This window comes from Galeopterus variegatus, unplaced genomic scaffold (assembly GCF_000696425.1).
Source record: "Galeopterus variegatus unplaced genomic scaffold, G_variegatus-3.0.2 Scaffold658, whole genome shotgun sequence".
NCBI classification, from domain to species: domain Eukaryota; kingdom Metazoa; phylum Chordata; class Mammalia; order Dermoptera; family Cynocephalidae; genus Galeopterus; species Galeopterus variegatus.
The window spans coordinates 514,461-532,027 of NW_007726769.1; the positions used below are offsets into that span (position 1 = coordinate 514,461).

A 17,567-nucleotide genomic window follows, 5' to 3' on the forward strand; every position below is an offset into this window, starting at 1 on the left:
GCTAATCCAATCCTTACAGAAATTCCATGACTGCAAGGCAGAAGGATATTCACACAGAAATAGCTGCCCCAATGCTGAACTTTAAATTTATGCTAGTTCCTTAAATGAGAAGTGTCACAACCCATGGCATCTACCTAACCTTCATTTACGCCAGGGGAGAAGAGACCCAACCATAAAGCTACTCTGAGAAACATGCTTCTCTAAAGCCGCTCTGAGGACACAAGTCTTTCCAGCATTAGCCAGAAGCCTGTTTTCATAACATATTCCCAAACCCACCACTTTCCATCCTTTGGTTCCCCATTCTGTGACAACTCCCTCATGGAGACACCAGCACTTATCAAAAATCTAGAACTGAGGAGCTACGATTAACAAAAAGGTTGCTTCCTGAGGGTTTTGGGGGGTGGGGGTGGAGATGGGAGCCAGAGTGGGAAGTCTGGATTGTCAATTAGTATTTTGCTTCTCAAAGTTCTCTTGGTGCCTTAGTTTAACAGGTGGTTAACTATCTTAGAGTTAAACTGCCCAAGGAAGAACTCTCAGGACAGAAACTCCAAGAACAAGAGAGTAATATTTGAATCAGAAGAGATGGTTAACATTGCTCATCTGACAATCTGGCCTCCCCACACAAACTGTAAGTTACATGCCAACAGAATGTTAGGTCTCAGAATCAGACCTTGAAAGTCATATATTCCTCCTCATATTACCGTTCTTAAAAACCTCAACCATTTATACTCCTGCCCATGGTGGGGTAGAACACAGGAACTACCATTTTGATCTGGTTGGGGGAAGAAAAAAATTGTTACTCCAATAACACGAATAGCCTACTGGAATAACTGCACTCTGAATCCTGTTCTTACTGCTGAAATTCACAGTTTAAAAGAATACCTGGAACGACCTCTAAGTAACTTCCACATCACTCAGCACTGGAGAAAGGGAACCAAACATCAGTGATGTAAGGGAGAAATGGTCTCTCAGAGGGACTTTTAATCAGGCCACAAGGCACCTGGGCAGCCTCTGACTGCTGTTCTCCAATCTTCTAAAGTCCTAGAGAAGGAAAGCAAAGGCAAGTGCCCAGTACTCAGCTTTTAAAAACTTTTAAAATACTGGCTTCGATGACCAACCTAATCCCTGATTGGCTGGAATGTACAATAAGGCTGGGCTTTAAGCCAATCAGAGTTTTGGTGGTTGGGAATGGACTAGACACTAGAGCAACTGCCACTCATTTGGTCCAACATTTTTTTCAAACTTGCTTAGTTTCCTTGGCACTGGTTAATATGTGGATCTGAACTAAAGCAATAAGGAAAAGAGATCCTCCTCTGTACTCTTTGCTCTTGTTATGATTATTTAACTATTTTGCCATTTGTTAGTAGGGTTCAATTAACTTGCTGGTATTCAGGATCCTGTATTCCTAGGTGTATCCCTTCCTTAAGCATGAATCATCTCACACTTAAAGTCCTGTATACCAAAAAGAACATGAAATGTTTCTCACTGATTTGGGTTCAAGGTCAAAGACAAATTCCCACTCACCTTGCAGGTTTACTGAAATGTGCTGCCCTGGAACTTCAAGAGGAAGAGAGGGGGACAAATTCTTAAGAATTTAAGACAGGGTAAGGAAGAAAGGAGAGGCATCCTCATAAGCTCTTCAGTTAAGTAAGGCCACGAACTCCAACACACCCTAAGAAGCTACAGGAAACAAACAGCAACTACAGCAAACCCTGGGTTATGAATTCAGAGGTCAGTTCCTTCCAACAATATGGAAAGAGAAATAAAAGGCAAAATCCTAATCCACAAAGTGTTTAGGATACATAGGTGTTAAGAAAGGGCCAATAAGAATTGCTCTTGCTCGTGTCCATCAGGAAAACAGATACAAAGTAAGATTATGATTTCAAGGAATCTGGTAAGGATGTCTTCGCTCCTAAGTTTATAGCTCCCTTGATTCTTTTGAGACCTCACTGTCCAGTAACTGACACACAGAAGTGTTTCCTCTTTGATGAACAACTTGAAATCCCTCAACTTTACCATAATAAAGAATACCTACAGGCCTGGCCCGTGGCTCACTCGGGAGAGTGCGGTGCTGATAACACCAAGGCCATTGGTTCGGATCCTATACAGGGATGGCCGGTTCGCTCACTGGCTGAGCGTGGTGCTGACAACACCAAGACAAGGGTTAAGATTCCCTCACTGGTCATCTTTCAAAACAAACAAACAACAACAACAAAAAGAATACATACACAGACACCAAACTGTTCCCCAGCCCAAGATAAGACCAGAGAGGCTTAACTCAACACAGGTATTCACATATTAAGTGAAGTGACTAGCAACCTCCCAGGAAAACCTAAGGCCTTCAGCTACCTGAAATGCAAAACCTCTGATATTTAACCCACTGGCTCCTAAGTAGCTTTATTTGTTCTGGTAGGCAAAGAGAAATAAACAATCTTCATGCACAGAACCCTGATCTATTTTGGAATGCCAACTAATACATTTTTTATTTTAACCTCTTAGCTGCTATGGGGGAAACAGAACTTTGTGTCAAAGTGACAGGCAAAATTAGTCCATTTCTTTTCTCTCTAGAGACACTAAAGCTAAGGAAATAGAACCTAGCCATTTAAAATGCTACAACCATAAGGTCCAGTGTCTTGAAAGCACCTTCCATTTTGTCCCGTGGGACTGTGACAATTTAGCAGCAGCAGCACGCACTTGAGCCAAGATGTAAGGCAGAAGGTACTCCTTGCTGGACCTCACAAAAACAACCCAAGAGACTCATCAACTCTTGTGTCCCTAAGTGAACTGGTCGTAGGACTGTAACAAGAGAGACAGGAACCTGGCCAAATGACTCTCACCAAGCCAAACAATAGAAGGGCATTTGTAAGGGGATGTCCCTATCATGCCCTCTGCTATGGCTACACAGGATTCCAAGAAACATGAAAAATGTAAAACAACCTCCCTCCAAAGGTTCTAAATCTCCACTCCATCTTCAGCACTGGAAGGCTTTTTCATACTAACCGATCCTAATGTTTACCCTTCTAATGATGTCTTATAAGACAGAAGGTCAAACTGATTTTTTTGCTTACTTCACCTATTTTCCCTTTGACTTGTGCACAGAAGTGGTAAATAATAAACATTTATGGCTTATTATGTCTAAAAGAGCTCTATGTAAATATATATAACATATAAGTCTGTTTGGTAAGAATGCATTTTTTCTTTAATTTACAGTTATATTTTCTTAGTGGTAGATAACACAATTGTGCATTTTACAATCAATGACATCTTAAATTCCATGAACTAAGGGCAGTTAACATAAGTAAACACCCTCTCTCATTCTGGTACACCGCTACCAAATACTGTAGGTTTTGTGTGATGGGGTCCACTACAGCATTACCTGTTTTATGTTTGATATATCTTCAGGTTCATTTATGACAATTTTATGATAGAATATCCTCTAAGTTTGCAATTTTTTAAGGAAAAGGATTTACTTTAGATAGGGGGCTCTGAAGTGAAACCCAAATTAGGGACATAACCTACATCAGAGATTTACACTAAGCAGGATGAGTTTTTTAAATTACATATGGGTTTCCAAATACAAGTGATATAAATGCTTACAATTAATTTAAGCTCGACTATGTTGGGAGTTTTGTTTCCCATTTTACAGTTCCGTGATGATGTTTATGAGTTGATGATGCTTAACTTTAATGACATGAAAACTCTAAACTAGGAAGAGAGAGAGACTGGACTCTAGTATACACCTTTCTATGACATCCTAGGGATCCACCCTACTTTGTCAAGCCTCTCAGCCCCCAACAGGTCGGGAACTTGAGACACTAGCTGTGGTAACTACCTTTAAGCTTGATAACTGTTCAATGCACCTCAACGATTACCTTTTATGTTTCTAACTTGAACAGTAAAAATCTCAGAATCCTGACTTCAGCTATCATGAAGTAGTTCTACATCACCACCTCAAAATATGCAGACTGAAGACATACCGGGCTTGTTATAAAAATATGAAATGTGTGAGGAGACCGAGTGCACTGTAGCATAACAAAGGCTCAAATTAATCTGCGGCTGATAAGGGAAGGGTTCCAAACTTCCAGAACCACTCAGTCAATTCTGCTTTAGGATCAGAACAGGTAGAGCTACCCACAACTGAGTTCCAACCCCACTTCTAATAACCTGCCTTAGCTGTTTCCAGAATCCAGAATGTTCTCAAAACCTCTCACTCAGCAGCTCCCTTGGCTAGCCCGGGCTGGCAGTCTAGAGCCACCGCGGCTGCCCAGCAATGCCAACAGCGCTCAAGAGGTCGCCCTCGTCCCCGCTGCTTAAAGATCAGTCCTAAGAGGAATAAGGATCTCACCCAGGAAGAAGAGGGGTAAAAGAGGATGACGGGAAGAGCACGAGACGAGCCCTCAATCTTCCTTTTTTCTCTATCATCTTCGACTTCTGGGGTAACCAGGGGACGATCAAGTCAGTAATAGAGACCAGCGACCGCCTTGAACCCAGACTAGTGGTCCCTAGTGGAATACAGTTGTTGGGGAAGAGGGGGTGAGGGGAGCAAAGGCTTGGGAGACGTAAAGTGCTGAGAGACCGCAATGCACAGAAGTCAACGAGAGAAGGCAGGCGTCGGAGGCGATGTTAGGAAGTCGTCACAGTCGCCCGCCGCCGCCTCCCCCACCCAGCAAAAGACCTCTGAGGTCCCCCTCATGGACCTGGCCTCTACACACGGACGACCTTCTTCTCAGCTGAAGAAAAAGGCTGTGCCTCAGTTACCCCGCAGGCGTAAGCTGAAGGGGAAGACCGACCCCCGAGAGCGCCCCTCAGAGGGTTCATCCGGACTCGATCTCAGACGCGGGGGCGGGGGGGGTCACGGGGGGCGGAGCATCGCTTCAACAGCTGAGGGCTGCATCATGGCAGGGACGGGTTTCCCTGACCCACGGAGCTGAAGATCGCTCCCTCCACAACCCTGTCACCCGGTTACCTCTTTGCTTCCTCGTCGCCGGGCAGCTCTGGCTCGGTCGCCGCCATTACTACATCGCACTCAGCGGCAGCCGCCATCTTACCGCCGGGACCAGAGAGCCGAATGGGAGGCAGGCGGAGAGGAGCACTTCCGGCTAGAGCATAGAGCTGCTCAGTAGTGCTGAGCCCAGAGGGGCTTCCTCGAGCCCGTCTACCAGCGTGAGGCTCCGCTTGGGGCCAGAGCGGCCTCCCGCCCCCGGAGGTCCACGGTGGTCTCCGCACGGAGGCGGGGGCCCAGGGGCGGTTCCTGTGCGTAGGAGGCGCCACTTTCCCCGTGTGTAGGAAGGAGGGGTACAGGAAGGTGTCGCCTCTCTCTCTAGGCCTTGGCTTTCTTCAGTATTCCTGGAGCCTCGCTGCCATAGCAACTTCCACTCCTAGAGAGTCTCGGGTAAGACTCAAGGAAGTCTGGGTTGGTTGGGTCCGGGTGACCCAAGACTCTGGAGGGAAAGGTCCCCCACTGCTACCTTCCCGAACTTGGATAGTGTCCACAGTTTCCTCCCGAGAAAGGCTGGAAGAGACACTTTGAGACCAGTTCCCCCGGCTTTCATCGGTTCCCTGGAAGCCCTGCCCAACCAAGCCAGGGGAACGCAGGGCGTCTTCACCCCGCGCCTTTCATCCACCCCGGATCTCCTAGCACCAACTGGTTCATCCCCCTAACGACGCTGACCCTTTTATAAGGCTGCTTTCATGTCAGCCACCTGGGCGTGCCATCCTAGCATTAAGCCTAATGAGGCTGACATGACATGGCGCCCCAGACCCTGCCCTGGAGTTCACAAGGCTGCTCACAGGGTGAGGTCCCTGCGGCTGGTGTCCCGAGTACTCCCGCCACTCATATAAACCCCTTACTCAGCACGCTTGTCTTGCCAAGTCTGGATTGGGAACTCACAGAGGGCGAGGACACAGTTAAATCATCTTTGTTGTACTTTCCTCAGCCAAACCAATAATACTGGTGGAGTTGAATTAAATTGGGGCCTTCTGAGGTTAAATTGGGGGAGTTTGAGGTTCTAATTTAAAGATGGGGGGGGCTGGCCGTTAGCTCAGTTGGTTAGAGTGTGGCATTAAAACACCAAGGTCAAGGGGTTCGTCTGCCCCCACAAGCCAGTCACCAAAACATAAAATAAAGCTATGGGGAATTTTAAAAAGAAGGGGGCAAAGGAATTTAAAAGGGATCCACCGCCTTTCTCCATGAAGACAGTGTGTGCCAATGTCCTTACCCTGTTTGCGTGGTCCCTGCCTATCGCAATGCTTAGGGAACTGAAACCATAGGGACCACTGGGTAGGGAAAGATAGGAGAGGCTCAGTGGGTTGGAAGGGAGAGGTCACTCATCCAGCCAATCATCGAATAGCCCTTACCAAAATGACTATTCTGTGCTAGGTTGGGAGGGCACAAAACTCACAAACCACCTGCCTTGCCTGCCAGTGGCTCACAGTCTACGGTCTAATGCAGGAGCTAATCTGTCTTTGTCTTCCCACTGTGTGCCTTTATATACAAGCCAACTCATTTATTGCCAGCTTTAACTTCGTCTTGATAACTCTCGACTCTTGATTATCTCCAACCTACACCTTCCAAGTTCCAGACCTGTGTATCCAACACTCTACCGGATATCTCTTGGATATTTCACAAATTCCTGAGACTTAACATTTAAATTGAACTCATCATTTTCTCCCTCCAACCCTCAACAACAGAAAACACAAGTGCCTGGGGTGCTTTCTGCAGCGGTTTGGTGGTCGTTGCTGGGCTGGCTGCGTGTGTCCAAGGGGCCTGGCCCATGCCTGAGGCCCCCCACCACCCACCTGGCTCAGGAGAGCCCAGGGCGCTTCTTGGGGCAGCTTGGTGGTCTTTGCTGGGCTGGCTGTGCATGTTGGGGGGCGTGGCCAAGACCCTTGTCGCCCACCCTCAGGACTTGTGGGTGTCCAGAGGCATTGCTGAGGTCCCTGGACCTCCCCCCTTTCTGGCTTGGTAGCCCAGGGGACTTCCAGTTCTTCTAGGTATTATAGGTGTTCTTTGGTGAAATGAGACCTTTGCTAGTTAATACCAAACTTTGTCTCTGGTTGCAGGTATTTGTTTTCTCTTTTACTTCTGTGTTGGATTTTTTGCTGTTCCCACCACTTAAACTCTGTGCTGGAACTAATTTGTTGTCCTTTGCTTATTTCTAAAATGGGGGAACTTCTTATGGGGACCAGTAATTGAGCTGTGTGGTTGAGCTAAATTGCCGCTTTGCTACTTTTTCCCTAGGAAAGGCTTTTTGTGCAGCTCAGGATTTAAAGGTTGGCTTTATAGGTACTTCTTGGTCGTGAGATGTGGGTACACCTGGGTTGTATAGAAACTCTGATCTGGGCCTAAGCCTTTTCATCAAACTGCACCCCCATGCAATTCTATATTCCTGACTAGTCTACTCTGAGTGGTCCTGTGCTGACTGGGGGGCAGATCAGCTGTCCTTGCTGTGCCCCAGTGTTCCTCCAGTGGGCCCGTCTCCCCCACCTCCCATGGTGCAAACACTTCCCATGGGATGGGCCATGCAATGACTCACCAGCCTCTGAGAGGCTCCTTTTTTACAGTTGTTGTGGCTCCTCACTGCTATGTGGGACCATGGGAACCCTATCAGTGGTCTTGCTAGCCTGGGGGCTACCGAGGCCCTCTTCTGCCCTGCTGCCTCCAAGCAACTTCATCTGAAGGGCATAGCTGAAGCTTTTGCCGGCTTCTGCTCCATGTTCCACGCTCTCAGCAGCTCCAGCCTGGAAGCTGCCAGGGCTCAAATCGTCAGAGCAGATTTTTCTTTCTCATCGTGGCTTCTCCCGCCTTCGTGCGGCCTGCCTCTCGGTAGGCCTCTCCTCCTCTTCGCCTGAGCTCTAGCGGCCCCAGCTTGGCTGTCATTGCTTTTTTGTAGTTGTAAATTGGTTGATTTGTGGGAGACAGTGACGCTAGGGACCGTCTATTCCGCCATCTTAACCAGAAGTCCCAGGAAGTTCTTGATGTCCCTCGCCCTCAAGTTAAATGTCCCTTTGCTGTACCCCCTAAGCACCTCTGTAATGTTACTCACCATGCTGGGCTGTAATTGTTGGTTTAGACGTCTAGCTCCTCTAGACCGTGAAGTTCTGATGCACAGCCACCGTGTCTAACACGTCCGCTTTTTCTCAGCACGTGGCCCTACGCCTGGCACAAAACAGGTGCTCGGAAAACATTTGACGACTAAGTGCTGGAGGAGACGAAGTGTTACTGTACTACAGTGGCAGACCCCGCGCCCACAGAGCCTAGACTCTCTCGCTCCCACGCACGACCGGCCAGGGCCTGGCCGTCATTCTCCCGCCGGGCGCGGGGGGCGCTGTGCGGCCGGGGCCCCCTTCTCTGCGGCCGGAACTTTCTTGCCGGACGGAAGCCGGAAGCGGGAGCGCGGCGGGGGCGGGGCCCGACATATCTACCTCTGCGGGGCGGGGGAAGGGGTGTTGTTGCGACCCTGCTGCCCCTCCCCTGGTCCCGGCGCCCTCCGAGGGCCCGGCTGGGCTGCTGCGGGGGCCCGGGAGGTACGGCACTGGGAGGCGGGGCTCGTCCAGCGCCGGAATCGGCCTCTGCTCTGGGCCGCTCTGGATGGCCAGTCTCTGCCTCCGATTCCCTCTGGGGGCCCCTCATGAGGAAGTCTGTAGTGGAGGTCCCTCTGATAGTCTCTCTTGGGGGATCCCTTCATTGCGGAGCTCACCGTACGGGGAGGGGGGTCTGTGTCAGGATTTTCCCCTGGAGAGACTTCTGCTTGGGAACCCCTTTGGGAGTGACCTCTGAATCTCTGCTCTCTGAGGGGAGCAGGGAGTGTCATTGTCAGGAGCTCTTGGGGAGCCTGTGTTTGGAAGATCGCTGTCTGGGGCCTCTTCAGAGAAGGGGTTTCTGTGTCTGGGCCCCCTCTTTCGGGACTGTCAATCCAGGAGCAACAGAAATTATCTCCTTTCCGAAGACTTTTTTCCCTTAGATTCCCTCACCCCCTTCTCTCTTGTCCAATGTTCTTCGTTTTAGCCATGGATTTGACTGGGGTTTAGAGGGAATTGATTGTTTTCCAAGTCATATAAGAAAGCAAATTATCCTTCTTAATTGCCTGCTCTCCCCAAAGAGCAGGTGGCTTATAAGAAGACAGATACACAAAAACTATTCCTGCTTATTTCTCCATAGAGTCATGGTTAAGGAGAGGAGGCTGGGTTGAGCTCCCTATGCTGATTGGTTCTCTGCACATCCTGTGCATAGAGAGGAACCTGGCCAGTAGTTCTTTCAACCAGTGACTCTCCTCTCCCTTTATGGCAGCATTTACTGAGCACCTGCTCTCTGCCAGATACTGGTCAGGTACTGGGAATAACAAAGAATAAAATACAGCTCACTGTCCAGTAGCGGACGTAGACGCACCAGTTCAGTATACACTGATGAGAAAAGGGACAGTGCTGAATCCCTGAGGCTATACATTCAGTTCAGAACGTGGGCTGTCAGTTATGGGAGGTCGGCCCTCTGTTTTGATCCTCTCTTCTGTCACCTCACCCAGTGTGCATCTGTTCCTCAAGGTTGAAGGCTAAGCATGGGGAAGAGCTGCAAAGTGGTTGTGTGCGGCCAGGCATCAGTGGGCAAAACTTCAATCCTGGAGCAGCTCCTATACGGGAACCACGTAGTGGGTGAGTGCTGTTGAGGGTGGGGGATGGTGGAAGAGGTTGAAAATAAGAGGTAGGATTTGATCAAAACACGCAAAGGCTAAAAGCTGCTTCTGGTGGCTTTTACATTCCAAAGAATAAAACTTACATCATAACCCCCAATTCTACAACATTGATCAAATCTGGAGGGAGGAAACTCAATATCCAAGATAGGGAAAGCTCCAAAGTCACACTTTTGCTTAGCGTGGTATTAGTATGAGATTAACGTCTGTTCCCCCAAATAATTCCAGTCCTGACAGACTCTCAATTCTGTCGCCTCCTCTCCTCAGCCCCCACATTCCTTCCTTTCTCTGGCCAGTCAGACTGTTAGGATGTCCTCATCACTCCCAACTCCCTCCCACTTCAAAAAAGCTTTCTTCTTTCATCGCAGGTTCTGAGATGATCGAGACACAGGAGGACATCTACGTGGGCTCCATTGAGACAGACCGGGGGGTGCGGGAGCAGGTGCGTTTCTATGACACTCGGGGGCTCCGAGACGGGGCCGAGCTGCCCCGACACTGCTTCTCCTGCACTGATGGCTACGTCCTGGTCTATAGCACGGACAGCCGAGAGTCCTTTCAGCGTGTGGAGCTACTCAAGAAGGAGATTGACAAATCCAAAGACAAGAAGGAGGTACATGGCTGAAGTTCCTGGTGGGAATCCCAGTGGTGAGAGAGGGTGGGCCCTGGGCTGGCTTTGGGAGGCCTGGTCTGGCTCCATTTTATACTCATCTTCCAGGAGGTTGGAGTTGGAAGGGGAATGGAGGCCCCGGGATGGCGTCTTGCTGTTGAGGCAGCTCGACAAAAAAGGCTTCTCTTCAGTTTAAGGGTCCCTGACCTAACGCATGAAGCTCCCACTGGTCTTTCTTCCTGACGGTTCTATGTTCTTAGCTGTGAAGGCTTGTCTGTTCTGCAAAATCCCCCTCTAAGCTGCAGGCATTCTGGGAGTGCGTCCTCACTCATTGTTTAGCCAGAGACTAACTGCTAGTAATGAGCTTGTGTGGGTGATACAGGGCTTGTGGTGGAACTCCTGGAGGGAAGGCCAGATGGAGGTCAGAATTTGAACAGAGGAAGGAGAAAAAGCAATTATCTCCTTTCCCTAGTCAATGGTTTCTAATGCACAAAGAGATGAGACATCAGCTATTGAGACTTTCCTATCATAGAGCTCCTAGGTGGTTGCCAGCCCCACCCCCTTCCTGAGGTCCATGGTATATCCACAGGCCTCTACTCTGTCCCTTTTTCCCAGGTCACCATTGTGGTCCTCGGCAACAAGTGTGACCTACAGGAGCAGCGGCGTGTAGACCCAGACGTGGCTCAGCATTGGGCCAAGTCGGAGAAGGTGAAGCTGTGGGAGGTGTCAGTGGCTGACCGCCGCTCCCTCCTGGAGCCCTTCGTCTACCTTGCCAGCAAGATGACCCAGCCCCAGAGCAAGTCTGCCTTCCCCCTCAGCCGCAAGAACAAGGGCAGCGGCTCCTTGGATGGCTGAAGAGCTGCCCTTCCTTCCTCACCCTCCTAGCCCCACACTAGCATCTGGGGCTCTAGAAGATGGGTTGAGAGCAAAGAGGGGGCAGGGGGGCTGGGTTAAGCAAGCTCTCCTTCCCTGTGAGCACAGGGAGCCCCCACTAGGCCAGGCCCAGGCCCCTTTTACTCCCTCTCAACTCTGGGAAGTGCAAATAATCATGGTTAGCGCCCCCTTCTCCCCTCAACCCGCCCACCCTATTCCTCTCCCCCTCCCCAGCTTTCATGATATCTGCTCCACTGTCAGCCGGGGTAGTCGCAGGTCAGAGTCCCTTCCATCTGCTCTGGACACTTAAATGTGCATTTCAAACACATATATATACCCCCAAGGCAAATTTCATTCCCTTCACTTTCTTAACATCCATGCCATGCCTTCCAAGAAATCTACTGTGATTACATCTCCCACACATCCTAATAAAATCCTCTTAAATGTGCATTTCAAACACATATATATACCCCCAAGGCAAATTTCATTCCCTTCACTTTCCTAACATCCATGCCATGCCTTCCAAGAAATCTACTGTGATTACATCTCCCACACATCCTAATAAAACCCTTACCTTCTGAGTCACCTCTAGAGATTGATCTCAGTCCATCTAGTGGAACGTTACATACTTACCTTGTATTACAACATGGAGCTTACGTTCTGACAACAGAGCATAAGATGAAAACAATATTTGGCAATAAACATTCTTGAAAATCTCAAAAAATACTTTCAGTAAATCTAACACAGCAAAATTTTCAAAAAGTTAGAATACAATGTTCATTTTTACTTGAATAAGTAATAGAATAAGGGTCTAAGTTTGAGGGAAAAAATACTCTGTCTAAACACTTGAAGCATCTGCACCATGCAAGATGCTCACCCTGAGAGAGGCAAGGGAACTGAGAAGACTGCAGAATAAAGCCCCCTTCTCACTTGCCTGCAAAAGTCCCTTGAGCTTCAACGCAGGCAAAATTATCAACATTGATTTACTTAAAATGTTTTTCTCCTTCTTCCTCCATCTGCTGAATCATCTCTTTCTCCTCCACCACCCCTCTTTACTGAGTTTTAAATTCCCTCTGCTGAAGTTTCTTATAAGCAACTCTTATCTCTCCTAGTAGATTCTGTGTCCTCAAGGTCAAGCCCTGCCTCTGAGCTATCTTTTTATTCTCACAAATGCTTACCAAATTGTTTAGCAAAGAATAGGTACTCAAAAGATAGTTGTAGAATACATGTTCACACTTTTGGGATGATAATACATTAATTTTGGAGTCAACTTTGTTAAAATTTTACTGGAAAGTGAGTTAGCCACAGTTTCTTCTTTAGAATTAAGTCTTATGAGGAAATACATAAAATACAGATGGAAGCACAAAGGTAATGTTTGAAATAAGAGTGAAAGGGAGGAAGGATTGGAGACCAGCACAATTATTTCTGCTGTCTTTTGGAAGACCTTACTTATAGAGGCCCTTACGAATCTAACATGGTCAGGACTATAATTTGAGATTCACTTTCTTAGGGTAAGTATTTATCTGTAGAATAAACGCTAATGCCTTGTGAGGGCACAGAGAAAAGAGGAGCTTCAGATGCCATGTGAGAAATCAATATAGCAGGAAAAACATTTTTAAAATTATGAGTAATGTAAATGAAAAAAAAAAGCCTTCAAATGGAGTATTAATGGATTTCAGCCTAAATTCTTGAAGAAATATTTATGCCATATCCTCTACACATAAAACATGTAAAAGTGGAATGTAAATTAAGACATTCAAGTGATTTGGAAATGCATCACTAATAGGAAAAGTTATTTTAGAAAGAGCAGGAAATATGAAGCTTTTCTGTTACATTGCATCATGTTATACATTAAATTATAACATAATAAAATATAAGAATGAGACAAGTTATAGTAACCTATCTCTTATAGAAAATATGATTTAAAATCTCTAAGCCTCAAGTTTTCTTGGGATAGAGAAAATAGTATTTATTCTATGATGTTTCTATGAGCTTCATCAATAAAATGCAAAGTAACTGATCTATCACATAATATGTCCTACATATGTGGAGTTGTATTGTTTTTACATTTAAAAGAAGAGGTTTTAAAATACATTCATGTTATCAATATTGTTAATAATACTAGCAGTTAAAACTGAAAATCATTGAGCAGATTTATTTAAAAGGTGTTAAAGCACCTTTTAATTTTCAGAAAATGTATGAAGGTACTTTATAAAGTCCATGAAAAGATTCATATTATCTTTTGATTCTATTTTTCCAGGAGCTTTTTGAAGCCCCCTCATACATACACACACACACACACACACACACAAACACACACACACACACGTGCACACACATATATACGTATTTTTCCAGGAGCTTTTTGAAGCCCCCTCATACATACACACACACACACACACACACACACACACGTGCACACACATATATACAAAAAAATTGTGTTGAAAAAATGTTTATTCTATAATCCTATGTATAGATAATTACATGTGTGGATATATATAGACATATTATTATTATATAATAATATCCAGTGATAAAGTAGGGTATGCTCATGATTCATTAATAACCAATCAGAAAACATGAAAAAAAAAATGCTGTTCACTGTGAAGCACATCCAAAAATAATACCAGGACTAATGTGGGCATTAAGATACTGCTGTAGTGATAAAGTAGGGTATGCTCATGATTCATTAATAACCAATCAGAAAACATGAAAAAAAAATGCTGTTCACTGTGAAGCACATCCAAAAATAATACCAGGACTAATGTGGGCATTAAGATACTGCTGTCCAAATTGTTTTCACACATCTATATCCTTTACCTTCATTAGACTTGGTAGGAATGTGTATTGGAACCACGTGGTCTGTTTTTCTGTTTCCCAGAGTAACCAGTCTCTGATCAGTGATCCTTCCCTTCCCCCTGGCTTTCTTTTTGGAATAATATTTCTTTAGTAGGTGCCTTGGATTGAGTATTCCCTTAAAATTTGACCTCCCCACTGTGATAGTGTTAATAGGGTGGGAAATCCTATCATGGTAATTGAAAGGTGAGGCCTTGAGGAGGTGATTAGATTCTGAGGACCATGCTATAGTGAGCGGATTAAAAATGATGGTCAGGGGCCTGGTTCTGAGGGCTTTAAAAGTAGAGGACATGAGAGGTTAGGCTCTCTCTGCTCCAACATTTTCTGCCATGTGAGACCCCTGATCACTGTCATCACCACCAAGACCCTCATCAGATGTGTTTCCTGGACTTTGAACTTCCTAGACTCAGAAACTGTGTAAGCAATAAATTTGGTTTTCTTTATCAATCACCCGTTTCAAGGATTTTGTTATAAGCAACAGAAACAGATCAATACAGCAGGGTTCTATTAACTCTTTCATGCAGCTAGAAGGAAATAAAAATGCTTTCTCATGGGCTTGTATTTGCTTTTCAAAACAGGAGTGTATTCTGCTTCTGTGTGGGCCCCATTGTTGCCAGTCACCTCTTTCCCACTGCTAGCCTAAAGTGACAGCATATGACCCAGCAGCACAGCTTTTGTTGTGGTTATTTGAACACTTTCATTTTATTACGGAAATGCTCAAATATAAAAAAAGCAAAAACAATAGCATAATAAACTGATCATATACTGAAAACCTAGTTCCATCATATATCAGTGCTTGCTAATTTTTCATCTATTTACCACATTTTATGCTTTGTTATTTTATATTTTTAATTTTTTTTGTAATAATCAAAAATCTTTATTATTTTTTTTTATACAGCTCTCAATTACCATGCAATGTCCTTTCATTTCAAACTGGTGTCATTTTATTTCAACCCTTCAGCACTTCTTGTAGAGCAGGCCTATGATACCAAACTCCCTCAGCTTTTGTTTGTCTAGAGACACCTCATTTTTCCCTCACTTTTTTAAGGAATATTTTGCTGGCTATAAAATTCTAGGCTGAAGGCTGGCTGGTTAGCTGAGTTGGTTAGAGTGTGGTGTTATGACACCAAATTCAAGGGTTTGGATCCCCAAACTGGCCAGCTGCCAAAAAAAATCTAAAATTCTAGTTTGAAATATTTTTTAGCACCTTAAATATGTCAGTACTGCTAAATTCCTGTTTCCATTTTTCTGAGGAGAAATCCACTGTTAATCTTAATAAGGATCCCTTGTCTGTAACAAGGCACTTCTTTCTTGCTGCTTGTGAGATTCTCTCTTTGACTTTGGCAAATTGATAATAATGTGTCTAGGTTTGAGTGTCTTTGAATTAATCATACAAACAGTTCTTTGAGGTTCTCAGATTTATCAAATTTGGGTAGGTTTTGGCCATTTATTTCTTCTGATATTCTTTCTGCTCCTTTATTTTTCTGTACTCTTTCTGGGAATCACATAACAAATATGTTGGTTTGCTTCATGGTGTCTCATAGGTCTCTTAGATTATGCTCACTTTTTAAATTCTTTTTTCTTTCTGGTTCTCAGAATCTATAAATTAGATTCTCTCTGATGGTTTGCTTTTTAGTGCTTTCAGTTATTGAGTGCAATAGCAGTCCATTTGTTCAGTAACTTTCCCAAAATACATTTGTAAAGACTGTATTCCTTGTTGCATGTGACTACTGACGTTTATGTTCCTTAGCTTTGTTCACCTAGTGCTTGACAGAGATTTCTTTGGATTTCAGAAGCTAATACAAACAAAAAACAAATAACACACCTCTCTCAGTCTTTGCAGGTTGTATCTGTGCTGTGGCACTTCTTCATCACTTAGACAGTCTTTCCCTAAGCCTAGGAATCAGCCCAGTATGAAAGCTTTGGGTCTTCTCTGTTCTTTTCTGAGTATATATTTTGCCATGGGCATACCCATAGCTTTCTAAATTCCCTCAAATACATGGCTGCTTTTCAATGTCCTAATTTCCTAAAGAAATTTTTGACAGTTTTGCTTGCTTCTGGCCTTAAGTGGTCTATTGTATATATATATATTTTTTTTTTTTTTTGGGGGGGGGTGTTTGTTTTTCAATTTTATTTTTTTTTATCAGTATACAATGTGGTTGATTATTGTGGCCCATTAAGAGTTGGAACCAGTCCAAATGTCCATCATCAGATGAGTAGATACAGAAAATGTGGTACATCTACACAATGGAATACTACTCTGCTATAAAAAAAAGAATGAAATACTGTCATTTGCAGCAACATGGATGGATCTAGAGAGAATTATATTAAGTGAAACGAGTCAGGCACAGAAAGAGAAATATCACATGTTCTCACTTATTTGTGGGAGCTAAAAATAAATAAAAAATATATACAAATAAACTGGGGGGAAGGGAAGAAGACACAACAATCACAATTCCTTGAAGTTGATATGACAAGTGAACAGATATGAGGCTGTTGGGAGGGAGTGGGGAGAGGGATTGGGAGGGAGGTTTCAGTAATGCTTCATTATTTTAAAGCAAAACCCTGACATATAATTTCTTCTATTAATATTTCACAATATGTTGTATCTCTAAAAAATAAGGATTTCTTTTTGTTAACTAACAACGACAACATTATCACACTTAACCAAATCAACAGTAATTACCTAATGTTAATTGATACCTAGTCTATGTCCAAATATTCCTGATTGTCTTGAAAAGGCAATTTAAAGGTTGGTTTAATCAAATCAGGATTCACATCACGTCCAAATATTGCATCTGGTTAATGTGCCCTTTTAGTAGTTTCTTTAATCTGTAGTATTCCCATCTCCCATTATTTTTCATAGCATTTATTTGTTGAAGACTAAATCACTTGCCCTTTAAAGTGTTCCACATTCTGGATTTGTCCTATTACTTCCTCACTGGGTGATTTAACCTGTTTCTTTAGCCCCGGAATTGCCTGTAAATGGATAGGAAGATTTAGTTGCATAATAAGATTCAGGGTGAATTTTTGCCCTTTAAAGTGTTCCACATTCTGGATTTGTCCTATTACTTCCTCACTGGGTGATTTAACATGTTTCTTTAGCCCCGGAATTGCCTGTAAATGGATAGGAAGATTTAGTTGCATAATAAGATTCAGGGTGAATTTGTCTCAGCAAAAATACATTGTAGGTGGTGTTATGTGTTTCCTATTGTATCATACTGGGAAGTACATAATGTCTGACTGTCTTAGATTTTGACATATTAAAATTAGTCAGTTTGCTTAGGTGTTGTCAATGTAATCTACCATTGTAATTCCCATGAACTGCATACATTTCTTTTTCTTATTTTCTCTGCATTTATTAGCTGGAATTTAGTTTTAGAAAGAATAACTTTCCCATGCTAACTACTTTTTGTAACTCTGAAATATAGTTCATACATGAAGAGCAAAATAAATGCTTTGTTCTTTCCTTTTATATATCAGTCTAATTTCTTACCATTTATTTAATTATGTAATTATTTACTTGTTTTATTCTATAAGAG

General features: G+C 44.3%; 2 protein-coding genes across 5 annotated transcripts in view; one reads left to right on the forward strand and one right to left on the reverse strand.

The window, feature by feature from the left end:
• DNAJC7 (DnaJ (Hsp40) homolog, subfamily C, member 7) overlaps window positions 1-8,064 on the reverse strand; it is a 31,089-nt gene extending 23,025 nt beyond the window's left edge. The window contains exon 1 of one of the 3 annotated variants that reach the window (XM_008571082.1): window positions 8,046-8,064. Coding sequence is in view for 2 of the 3 variants with exons in the window: in XM_008571080.1 (XP_008569302.1) it covers window positions 4,967-5,043 (77 nt within the window). In the remaining variant the exon portion in view is untranslated. Of the gene's footprint in view, window positions 1-4,345; window positions 4,423-4,966; window positions 5,616-8,045 lie in introns of those variants that run through there. The other 2 variants (XM_008571080.1, XM_008571081.1) reach the window with 2 other exon arrangements.
• NKIRAS2 (NFKB inhibitor interacting Ras-like 2) lies at window positions 5,338-11,471 on the forward strand. Of its 2 annotated transcripts, none has more exons than XM_008571079.1 (4): window positions 5,338-5,392; window positions 9,541-9,648; window positions 10,055-10,296; window positions 10,909-11,362. In XM_008571079.1, exons 2-4 carry the CDS (start codon window positions 9,555-9,557, stop codon window positions 11,146-11,148), a joined length of 576 nt encoding a protein of 191 aa, XP_008569301.1. In that variant the 5' UTR covers window positions 5,338-5,392; window positions 9,541-9,554; the 3' UTR covers window positions 11,149-11,362. The 2 variants fall into 2 exon arrangements, with proteins under 2 accessions (XP_008569301.1, XP_008569299.1); XM_008571077.1 differs by lacking the exon at window positions 5,338-5,392 and adding an exon at window positions 8,446-8,526 and having other exon boundaries at window positions 10,909-11,471.
• The last annotated feature ends 6,096 nt before the right edge of the window (window positions 11,472-17,567 follow it).